Genomic DNA, 12,398 nt, shown 5'->3' with positions numbered 1-12,398 from the left:
GGAAATGGTTTGTCAAAATTGATTTTGTATAATGATCAGCTGATTGGTGAGACAGTCATTAAAATATCTTGCTTACTGTCAGAAGGGGAGATTGTTCCCTTTACCACTGTCCTGACCATATCAGCACTAAAAAATTTGGGGGAAGGAAGGGAAAGAGAATTTATCTCTTCCTAAAGAATTATTGAGATATATAAGAAGAGGGGTCAATCTCAACAGAACCTCCAGGAAGACTTAAATGTAAAGGCTATATGTATTCCCAGATTTTGATCCACTTTTTTTAAGTCTACACATGCTTGTGTAAGAACTTGATCCTGATCAGGTACTTAAGATAAGCTTCCTCACAGTTTGGAAGCTGGAAGACACAGTGAAAGAGAACAATCTCTTAAAGCTATCTGAGTATTGACACATAGCAATGTTTTCATTTTCTTCATGCATATCAGTCTTCAACAGCTTGTAACTGGGGCTAAAAAAGGAGAGTTACCTTTATTATTCTCTGAAAACACAGTTTTAACAATTAATGGGCAAACAAGGCATGGGTTTTGTATCATAATAGTAATACTTAAAACTAGAATAGTGGAATGTGGATGCAGTATTAATTTCAACTATCAGGGGGAAATTATACTAAATCTTAAGCTAAATAACGTGAGTTGGTTTGGGGAATTTCCAGTATGTTTATTGAGGAGATGACGATGGTGATCCTGAAGTTTCTCTGATATGCCAATAACAGTAAAATAGATGAACAATAATAAGCCTCTTGACACCTTTTTACAAATTTTTTTATGTGAATCTTTTTTCTATGAATCTCATCAATATTTTAATTGAGGAAAAAAAAATCTTGAATTTATCCCCCTTGCCTCCCCACTAATTTTGTAACGTTTTAAATTTGGAACTTTTTATTCCAGTTACTAATCTATTTTGGAAAATACCACATTATCATAAAATCTATATCAGATTTATTTGATTCCCAGACCCTCTAAAATGTTCTGATTGACTTTGTAGTAAGATTCTGTGGTACAAAAACTCTTATAAAGTATATGTGCTGTATAATTGAAATGCTTGACCCAAAGTCATAGAAACAAGGCATGTTGTAAAATATTGTCTGTATGAGATGTCTGTATGACTTTTTATGAGGAATCTAGCACATACCTGTATGCAATTAGATTGTACTACTGGAAAATTCTTTCTTTTTTTCCTTTTTTTTTTAGTACTACGAAATGGTGCGTGGGAGATTGTCCACTGGGAAAAGGTGTGTGTCTTTATTGGTGGCTTTTAGAGCATAATGCATACTTAATATTTGCTTTATTTCTCCAAATAATTTTAAATTATAAAAATTAACTGATGTTATGGGAAATGTATAATCTTTTGTATTTTATTTTTTATTTGTTAAGATTTGCTATTAATGCCAAGGTTGTGGGTGGTCGATCCCTATATAGGCCATTCACTTAAGAGTTGGACTTGATCCTTGTAGGTCCCTTCCAACTCAGAATATTTTGTGGTTCTGTAATTTGTCTCTCAAAACATACTTTGAAGTCAGGTCAGTTTTGATGGCATGAGTCAGGCAGAACTGGTGGGCTTTAAGTTCAGTGAAAATAACTTCAAGAGTCTAGTGGCAAAATTATGCACTTCCTTGGTATTATTTGGTTTGCCAAGGCAGAAACCTCTTTCTGGAAACTAGTTACTTTGTGTATTTGTTAAACTTCCTTGGCTTATGTCATGAGAACTTTAAAAACTATTATACAGTACTTAGGAAGGGACTCTTAAAGGTAACTTCCAAGGACTGAATGTTATACTGTATACTGCCTATCTAGTCACTTAGTCTTATTGATTTCCATACCTAAAAGCTTGAAGCAAATTTGACCCACAGTAAATTGGAAGCAAGATTCAGATGAAGCTGGCTTATACCTTTGAAGAAGCAAGGATAAGGTATATAGTGTGATGCGACAAAATGATGATCTTAAGTGAGATTAATTTCTTCTTTGACTCAACTTCAGTCTTCCAATAAAGTATTTTACAAAACTAGCAAAAGTAAAGAGCTGCATGCAGAAGGTCAGGGTTAGGCCTATTAAAGATTAGGGTTCCAAAGAGTTCCAATGACTTTTGAGTACAACTCCAGCTGTACAATCTGTATTCTCTGTGTGAGTTTCTAACAGTCTTTTTAGCAAATTCAGCAGGTAAATATTTACTGTGCTTAAAACAAGGGGATAATATATTTTGTTTGAGACCATTAACCAATTCCCAGTTTTCTTTCAGGTAGATGTTGGAGATATAGTTATAATAAAAGGCAAAGAGTATATACCTGCTGACACTGTACTGCTCTCATCAAGGTAGAGATGCCCACTGATGCTTATAGTGTAGAGGCTGGTTTCTCTACCCTGCATTTATTTATTTATTTATTTGTGATTGCTCCAAGGAAATAAAGAATAAACAAAAATGATGCTGTTTTGAAATATAGTCTTTTGTTCATTCAGTCATTTAAGGCAATGTTTCTTTAAACTGTGACAACTGCAGTTTTGAAATTACACTGGCATTCAATTTACCCCTAACAAAAATTTAGTTATTTGTTATTTTGTTGTTGGATATAATATAAAAAAGGCTGGTTTTCTGTCTAAAAATTGGACTTCAACTGCCATACTTAACCAGGTTGGCTTTTTGGTATGTACCCAACAAATTGCGTCCCACAAGTAAATCAAAATAGATGTACTACAGGGAACAAAAATGTTTTTTAACAGATATAGTCACCAATTTGACAGTTGAATCGGGAAAAAAAAGTGAATATGAGATGTGAACCATCAAATTAGCACTGTCTTTATAAGCTGAACATTCACTTTATTATCTAATATATTTATTAGGATGATTTCAGCACTGAAAGCAAGACTTAATTTATAGTATGTTATGCTGTGACTCTTTTACATGGACAATCAGAGGTTGTTTATCATCATTTCCTTGGACAGTTTTATTTAAGAAATCCGCATCTTATGTGGAAGATGCACATTTTTCAACATCTATTTGATCAGGTCAACAGACAACATATTCTAACAGTACTTTTTAATGAATAATATTTAAATGTGATCAGTTGTATTTTAATTTGTTTCCTGGCACAAGCAGAAACGTTACATATATATGACTATGATTTAGGTATAAACCCTCTCTGATCCCACTGAAGTTAATGAATCCACTCATACCTACAATTAATAAAGTTAGGATTTTATGTGTGTCTCTTGACAGACTGTAGTATAGACTAGTACGTTGTTTATTCTTTCTTCCATTATATCTCAAAATTAAGTGTAGCTCTTTCTAAAACACTTCTATTAAATTATTATCAAATGTAAGCTAGTTACCAGATAATACTGTAAATTTTTCCCACAGTCTGTCTTCAGTGCTAATGTTTGCCATAACTTAGCTGGGTTGTTATTGAGTGTCCTCTATAAACCTTTTACTTCTGTACTTTGAGAAGCATTTATAAATTTTATTGGTGCTTCTCCACTAAGATCTTCATAGGCAATACAACCATGCAGCAAGAACACTTGTTCTGTTGGCCTGATAATAGCTTCTGTCATGCTAACCCTGGTGTTTTGCAGGTGGAACAGATTACATCCTCTCTGAGCAGCTTCTTCATAATCTTCCTGAGTAATCTCCTAAATTTGAGTCTATGCCTAGGTGTCTTCACAATTTTGCCCTTTTGGATTTGGAGGATGCTTGCATCACAGTGTTCTCCAGTTGTGGTTTACAGACAGAAAAATACCAAATGCCTGAAAAGCCTACTTTGCAAGCCTTCCCCCTGAAGGAATATCACGTGTTGATAAATTGAAATAATAGTTAGCTGCTATTTGACTTGGTCAGGACTGTTACTGTTTGTTTAACCTCACTTTAATGCCTTTATCAGAACACATTATGTGTCCACCTATGACCATTACTCACCTTGAATTTTCCTGTCAGGTTTTCTTCTAGGATCCAGTTTACAGTGGGGACTCTTTGAATCGTGATTGCTTTTCTGTGCCCAGTTCAGGCATTTCTTCCAACTAAAACTTCCTCATTAGTTATATTACTAGGATTCTGTTGCAGCCTTCCTTGCAGGAGAGAACCCTGTACTACTACATTACCTCTAATTCTGCCTGCATACCAGCATGTACTCTCCTCCATCTCTCATCCCCATGTGGCTGTGTATTCTCCAGGAAGACAGTCTCATCGATTTGCTTTTCAGGTGTTTACTGATGCCCAGTTACATCTTAGGTTTCAGAAACAATGCAAGTCTGTGGGCCTAGTTTTAATTCAAACTAATATTTTGTTCTTTTTACCAGCAATCCTAGTTTTTGGAGAACAAGAGGATCTTAATTATTTTAGAAAACTATGATTCTTACTGTGGAAGGACACAAACCACTGAGATTTATTTCCATATGGTTCTTGCTAGTTCAGTGTTCACAGAGATTTACAAAACTGAAAGAAAATACACAATAATTATCAGCATGTTTGCATAGAACAGGTAGTTGTCACTTGGCTCTTCCAAAAAGTTGATGGAAAATCTTTTGTTGTGACTTCTGGGTTTTTTTATTGATGTATGGAGTGGCTAGAGACTTCATCAGTTGAGAAATAAGCATAACAGTTTTTTATTTTTACTGTACAGTGTCATTGTGTTCTGCATCTTAAAATTGGTGCCTTACAGTAAAACAATCCACTTGAGTAAAAATGAAAGTGTTCTAGCTCTTTTCTTTCTGACCTGATTAAAATAGATTTTGAAAAAATGGTCATCAGGCATTTTAATTAACTTGTATTTTTTCAATAATAATTTTAAACTCTGTCTTTTTGTCTTTGTTCTTTTCTTTCATTTTATTTTGTTTTGTTTGTTGGGATTTTTTTCCCTTGTCACTTATTTTTCTGTTCTAATCATTTCAAACTGGGATGTGTAGGTGGCAGTAGGGGAAGTAGTGAAAGTGACCAATGGGGAACATCTCCCAGCTGATCTCATCAGTCTGTCTTCAAGGTTAGAATAAACTAGTTGCACAGGATATGTGTATGTGGGTCCTCATATACCAAATATGAACAACACTGCCATGTTGATAATCTGCTATGCTGTTCACCTTTCTTCAACAAAACCTACACATTTATAAAATTAGGAAGGGTTCAGTTGAAAGTACAGATCGTTAAAGCATAAACACATGCTAACACTCCAAGAAATGAGAATTTTTTTCAGTCCTCTTTGTTTTTACACTATTCCCATGAAATTTTAGCAGACAAGTTTTCATTGAATAAACACAGTTAAACACCAGGATAAATATACGTTCAATTCCTTAGAGCAAATTAAGAGAAATATACATGTTTCTACCAACTCCCTCTTTTCAGCAAAGAATATAGTTTAATGTTGGTAGGACTGGTAGAGGACCCTCTGCACAAACTTGGATATTGCACAATCTCTGCTGCATGCGATGACAAAAGCAGCGTTGTTGTTGTGTGTTGTGACAAACTGCATGTTTCTTGGACACAGCAGCTTTATGCTATTGTCTGCACTGTTACCACACTTTGTTTTTCCCTAACCAATCAATGGGCCTGCCTTGATCTAACTGTAACTTACTGTGGAGCAATCTGCTACAGTTACTACAATTAAGCATGTGTCTCACTTGAAATGTCTTTGCTGCCTTATTCTGTTTTAAAAGTGCTTCAAGAAAATATTGTTTGTTTTTTATTGTTAACTAATAAAAATGCTAGAATTGTGATAATGTCTTATACGAGTGATTCCATCCAAACAATCTAAATAAACGTTATTTATATTTTTAGAGAAGTTTGCCAAGAAGAAAACACAGCCTGAAAGCATCTTATGATAATGATTTGTCACATTTTAATGCTTGTACTTTACAAAATTATGTTAGAATAACCTACTTAACATGATCCTGCAAACAATCTAAAATTAGTTCATTTATCAGTAGCCACTGTTGCATTAATAAAGAAAATTTTAAAAAACATTTGATGCTTGAATTTCATGTTAGAAAGAAGAAAACATTAGAAGCTTTAAAGTGGTATAGAGAGTAAACCTTTATTCTTTTAAGTTTTATTGCTTATTTGGTCCTTTTCAGAATCAAAACTTCTTTCTGTCGTAGGTTTAAGTAGTAGGTGTTCTGTCCTCATGCCCAGAAAATGAGAGCTGACTGGAGTAACTCAGAAATCCTGACCTGTTAGGCCTGTTCTTGATTAGTATCTACTTGCAGAAAAGTAATTTTCTCCTTCTGCATCTCTGCTTTCCTAGTTAACAGTTCTGTCGTGATTGTAATATGATTTAAAAATCTGGAAGTATTTTACAAAATCTAAAATCGCTGTTCTGTTACACATCAAAACCATTATATTGGAACAGTTAAATCTAGGGGATAAGCCATTTCTCAGTATGTGTCAAATAGATGAAGTATTCAAGTAGTAATGTTGTAAAAAGTAAAACTTTTAGTTTATAAAAAAGCTTTTGAAATAGCATGAAGAGGATATAGTTCAAAAACTGTATTATATTATCCACAATGTAGGCTTTTTTTTGTAAGAGAACCGTTTGAAAGAAAATTTCTGTGTCTGAACTAATATTGCCTAGTGTAGTAGGCATTACGAATGCATGACACTTGTGCCCGGATCTTAATCCTGTGTATAAAGACAGAACACTTTTGCTGTGCACAGCACTTTTATCAATGTTTCCTCTGAGAAAATAAGTTTTGGCAAACTTTTCTGAAAATGTAAGGTACTGTTTGTTTTTACAGATTTGGCTGTAAATTATTCTAGTTCTGAAGATTTGATCAGATAAATCTGTTTGCATAAATAGGTATTACAAGATTACAGGAAGTTCATGGATTTCAACATTATAATTTAAATCCAGGAATTTTTTTTCTTAATAGTGAACCCCAGGCCATGTGCTACATCGAAACATCTAACTTAGATGGTGAGACAAACTTAAAAATTCGACAGGTAGGAATTTCACTTTTAAGAATATTGCTAATATTATTTTTGTCGATTATTGCTTATAAGAACATTTTATTACATTAATGCCCATTTTAGAAGACTGTGAAATTTTAGTGGTTTGAATAAAAAACTATGGGTTACTGGCATCATAAGAGCAGAAGAATGAATGATTACTCCTAAGTCGTTCTTTCTGCTTTGTTTTAGGTAATATAGGTAGAAATGTAAGTAGTTTGAGTATTGGTTTTGTTTCTAGAGAATAGATGTGGCAGAAGCCCTGCAGAAAGCTTCTGATAGTGCCAGTATTGTCCATTAGGGGCAGGTAGGGAATAGCAGTTTTGGAGTGGCTGCACTGTCTCTACACAGGGACAGTCTTGCTGAGCTATGAGATGTATTATGACCCTGTCTTGATCATGGTATTTTGAGATACTAAGGTGACTTTTTCACTGTAGCATCCAGCGGTGTTACAACAAAGTGTAGCTGGCCCATTTTGCTCCCACAGTGATACTTGTTTTCTGGTCTTGCACTATTAGATTTATAATTACTGATTTCTAATGTCATGACAAATGAATTTTGTTTACAGGGTTTGTCACTAACATCAGAGATAAAGGACACAGAAAGCTTAATGAGACTTTCAGGCAGAATTGAATGTGAGAGCCCAAACCGACATCTCTATGACTTTGTTGGAAACATCAGACTGGATGGGCATGGGTATGTAAATACAAGGAATAAGATTTCAGGAGATTCAGTCTATCAGTAGATAGCTATATGTTGTTAAACTACTGAAGTTAAAATATGAATAATAAATCTTTTTTTCATTTATTCCTTCCTAGACTTTATTCTTTTAAAAAACTAAGAAGATAAAACCTTACTTCTAATGTCTACAACTGGAGTTGTTGCAGTAGTTGTCCTACAGAAAGCAATAGCTATTAATAATAGAAGAGAGTGCTGATCTGATAGTTCTGAAATATATATGTAGTAACTCACTTCTTAAGCATCTCATCTGTTATAGAAGCTGAATAGAAATAGTTTCTTGTCTGGTTTTTTTATTGTTGTTTTCTTTTGTTTAAGTCCAGAGTGGAACGGAGTCCATCACTGTATACCTCAAATTCTTCTAATTTGATAGCTGAAAGATGTTTAATGCCTTAGGTTACTGAACGTATGTTCCTTTCAAAATAGACCACATGCATTTACAACACACATGCTTGTAAAACTGCTTCAAAAATTCTTCTAATACTCAAGTGCTTACCAGGTACTGATATTTGGAGTCTTCTGTGAGTTCACAGAAGATTCATTGCTAGATTCAGAATTATTGAGTTGTTTGTTCCCAAATATTTACAGTATTTCTTATTTATTTGGTAGGAATTTATTCCTCCATACCTGGTATTATTCATGTTTGTGATTTTTAGACTAATACATGTAGTACTAACTAATTATTAAATACCTCTTTTTATCCCCTTTAATATTCCATTTTTTATTTACTGATTTCTTACAGATCCATTCCAGGAGTTTTCAGTCGCAAGAGTGTGGATCTATTATAATTCCACTGTACTTGTCATTAAGAAGAGAAAAACATTTACCTGTAATTCTTCTCTGAAGGTAATAGTTATAACAGATCCACACATTCATTCTTCCTCTCTGGCTAGAGGGAAAAACATACTTTTCTTTTAAATCTAATAATTTCATTTTTAAAAATTGATTTAAAAAATAAATATTGAATGTGCTGATGGCTGTTATGGCTCAAGAATGTGTAGGAGTATGCCATCTGCTGGTCAAGTAATTTTTCATTTGAGAAATTCTGTTTTGAAATATTTTCACTATACTTTCTGTGCAGTAGGATAGTTCCAAAAGTGTGGCTCTAATATAATATTTACCTTCAGTGAAAAAGAATTGCAGGTAAGTAACTCTTTTTGGATCCTGACCTTACTTCAACCTGAAAAATCAGGGATGAGTTCTTTTTCTGTCCATATTAGAGGTAGCACAAATTTATCTAATAGATATTTATTTATCCAGATCTTTAAGACCTTCCTACCAGATTATGTAGATCCAGCGGTTGTGATTTAAACTTTATCCACTACCATCTTAACATATTTGCAAAAGAAATAGAGGATACTGAAAATGTATCTCCCTCTTCTTTCACTTTATGTAAGTCATTGGAGTGCCATAAATGTTGCATCTAGTTGACCTTTTCAGTCGTCTTCCCTTCATTGGAGAGCAATTAAAAAAAAAAGATTTTGTTTTTTTCTTTTGGATACTCTGTGTTCCAGGAGGTAGAACACCACTACAGTTATTTTGCCTTTAGCTAAATCTGTGGACTAAAAGAGGCAAAATTTCTCTTGCTATCCTCAGCTTTTGAGTGAGCTAACTCTTAACTCCAAAGTGTGCAACTCTTTATTAAGCTCATGAGTATACAGAAGGATGCCAACTTGGTTTTAGTCCATGAAGACAACTAGCTAGAGAAAGGAGAAAAGTTCTTTAGCCTGGATTAATTTGAAATTATGACTAGGCAGTGGCTCAGATAACAGTGAGGGCATTGTGCAAAACAAGGGCAGATACTGGTTATCCAGACCTAAAGTAAATTCTTTCCTGAAGACATTCTTAAAATTTCGGATAAGAGTATACTTGTCAACAAAATCATTTTGGTATGTAAGCTTTCAAATGTGTCTTAGAAATTACCACCTCTTTATATACCCTTGACAGCTCTGTCAGGAAAGTATTCTGAAAGGATATTTGCCCACTGAGAGCATTGCTTACTGAATATTACCCAAACATGTTGCTGAGAGTCATTAGTTATGTAGAATACAAGAGAAATCAGATGAGTTGGATCAGTTTTGAGAATGCTGAGACTGGGAAATAAGACACTTGAGATCTGTCAAGTCATCACACCACGACCTCATTAGAGAGTGGAGTATGATGACAGTGTTGAGGATTAGTAGCATAGTACCTGGCAGATCTGAGCTTTCCATGCCCCTGGTTGCTTTGCTGTCTGTTTTCATCTCCTTGATCTGTGCACAAGTTCTGTTGGAGACAACTCCCTCTGGCTGCAAGACTTGAGGATAAAGTCCTGTCCAAGTTCAAGATGGTATCCATCTGAGAGCCACTGTCCGGATGGAAAAAAAAAAATCAGTGTATTCTGCAATAGAAGGGACTTTAATACATTTTCTTCACAGTTTTTAGAAAGGGAAAACAGAGGAAGATCAGGAAGTGGCAGAAAGAGTCTTAGAACTCACCTGATTCTTGAAGGAGTACAAGAATTAAGAGCTGAAGGTTTTGACTTCTGCTATGCTCTCATTTATAGGAGAAGGGACAGAAAGTCTTTTGGCATTCCAGAGGAGGTCCACAGTTCAAAATATTTCTAGTTTATCTATGGGGGACTTGCATAAAGCCGTAGAGAGTTATTTTCCTTTCATCTTCCGTGGCATTCGTGTTAGTGTTAATAGACTGAAAATATCTCATTATTCTTGGAATGATAGGTAATCCTTATTCCTTAAATGAAATGTCTGTCTTGTGTTGATGAATGATCCTAAAGCCTTAGAATGGTTCTGATGAAGGAATCCAAATAAATACAAGTGCAGAAGTAATCTTTGTTGGCAACAGGGGTCTCTCTTAATGATTCTTGAGTAATTCAAACCCCAGAGGTTCCTTTCATACTTGAAAGGACATTCAGTCTCCTAATTTTGCCATGATATGAACACATCTCAAATACAAGAGCAGTGAAGTTCAGATTTAGAAAGTAAGTAAATACTGGTAAATATGTTTAACATAGGTAAATATGTTCTAAATTTTAGTTTTCTTTTCCAATACATTCTTTTAATGCAGAGCCTGCACCTAGAAATTGTTTTCCTTGGCAGTATCATTCAGCATTTCAGTTGCTGAGATATACTTTGTTGCTGGGGAGAACAATTCCTTAAACAGTCAGTATGTTCTCTGCTAGTTTCCTAGAAAGTAAGTGGACTAAGCTGTAGTGGGGTGGTGGTTGTTAGTTGTTTGGTTTTTGTAGAAAAGCACTCAAATATTTTTCCAGAATAATTTTTTCCTAGTTTCTCCAAGAACTGATTCCAAAAACCTTGTTTGTCACTGTTAATTTTAAGAGAGGAATAATGTGTTGTTTCCTCTTTATTTGCAGTCTTTGAATCTTAAAAGGTTGTGTAAGAGGAGGGAAGGGGACATGATGATCCAGAAGAAATTATTATCTGAAACTCGCTCACTGAGACTGACTGTACTCTCTGTGCTTCCCAAAATGTTACAAAATATCATGGCTTTCTCAGACACTTTTTATCTTATATATCAGAGATATAGTTGCTGTCATTAATCAGTTTATTTGTGAACTTCATAATGTGTTGGTTTAGAGACAGTAGTTTTAAATAAAAATGCCAAACATTAGAGCACTTTTGACAAGTCTGAACTGGTAGCTGGTATTTATAGAAAGAAAAGCGCCAAAATAGGGCATGATTGTCCAAAGAAAAGAGTAATAATGATCTAATATTTTTATATTTTAAGAAAAAAACTGAGTACATTATGAGATCAGCTGTCTGAATTTAAGACAGTTAAATGTTTCCAATGTCTTCTGAAGGTTTGTTGCTTCTTTACTCCATGCAGTTCTAAAAGAATAACAGAAAAAAATTTATCTGGTTTTGCAGTTAAAAGACAGTGCATGAAATATTAATGTGAATGTTAAATAATTCTGTTAATAAAGGATATTTGTTTCACTGGAAGAGTGGATTAAGCTAAGAATTCACAAAATTACTTCATTTGAAAATTGCTTTTGTGCATCAATTTTTTTAGGAGGAAATTTAGAAAAAAGGTTTGTAGTCATAAATCACAAGAAAATTAGACATTTTTAGTTTCAGTATGCTTGCTTAGTAGTACCATATTAAAATTAGTAATTCATAATAAAGATTAAGTGGTAGTAATATTTTTGGAAACTTGTTTTGAGTTTGATTGTTTTAATGTTAAAATGACAAACTCTTTCCTTCTAGTACTGTTCCCCTGGGATCTGATCAGATTCTTCTACGAGGAGCTCAGTTGAGAAATACTCAGTGGGTTCATGGGATAGTTGTCTATACTGGACATGACACAAAACTTATGCAGGTTTGTCACTTGAATTTTCTCTAAACTGTTTTGCTACCTTAATTTACCATTCTGCAGTACAGAAAATCCCTTCAGAAAACATGGCTTGATTCGATATAGTAGTACAATGTCAGTAACAGAGCATCTTTCATATGAACTAAAACCAATAAAAAGGAAGCAAGTTCTTGTTATTTTTGGTCACTTAGTCACAAAGTAGCTTTTCCATTAGTGAGCATATTAATTGATTCTATTTTGTAACTTCTGTTTCGAAAACTGTTTTATTACCAAGTCGGATCATCCTGTTCCTCTTTTTTTTATTTTTGATTGCTCCTAAAACTTTGGAGCTTTTCTTGTGGAACTACAGCACTGATATGGTATATGCACATTCATTTTTAATGCTTACCGAT

General features: G+C 34.1%; 1 protein-coding gene across 4 annotated transcripts in view; it reads left to right on the top strand.

Moving 5' to 3' along the window:
* The window catches only part of ATP8A1 (ATPase phospholipid transporting 8A1), a 115,826-nt gene that overhangs the window by 22,814 nt on the left and 80,614 nt on the right, over positions 1 to 12,398 (top strand). For 2 of the 4 annotated variants that reach the window (XM_032685088.1, XM_032685087.1), the window contains exons 6-10: positions 1,206 to 1,246; positions 2,251 to 2,324; positions 6,861 to 6,930; positions 7,505 to 7,632; positions 11,901 to 12,012. In XM_032685088.1, the coding sequence (XP_032540979.1) occupies positions 1,206 to 1,246; positions 2,251 to 2,324; positions 6,861 to 6,930; positions 7,505 to 7,632; positions 11,901 to 12,012 (425 nt within the window). Of the gene's footprint in view, positions 1 to 1,205; positions 1,247 to 2,250; positions 2,325 to 4,904; positions 4,979 to 6,860; positions 6,931 to 7,504; positions 7,633 to 11,900; positions 12,013 to 12,398 lie in introns of all 4 variants that reach the window. The other 2 variants (XM_032685086.1, XM_032685089.1) reach the window with 2 other exon arrangements.

Source organism: Chiroxiphia lanceolata, chromosome 4 (assembly GCF_009829145.1).
Source record: "Chiroxiphia lanceolata isolate bChiLan1 chromosome 4, bChiLan1.pri, whole genome shotgun sequence".
Classification (NCBI taxonomy): domain Eukaryota; kingdom Metazoa; phylum Chordata; class Aves; order Passeriformes; family Pipridae; genus Chiroxiphia; species Chiroxiphia lanceolata.
The sequence above is the reverse complement of the archived record's forward strand: the minus strand, read 5'-3'. Positions and strand labels throughout refer to the sequence as shown.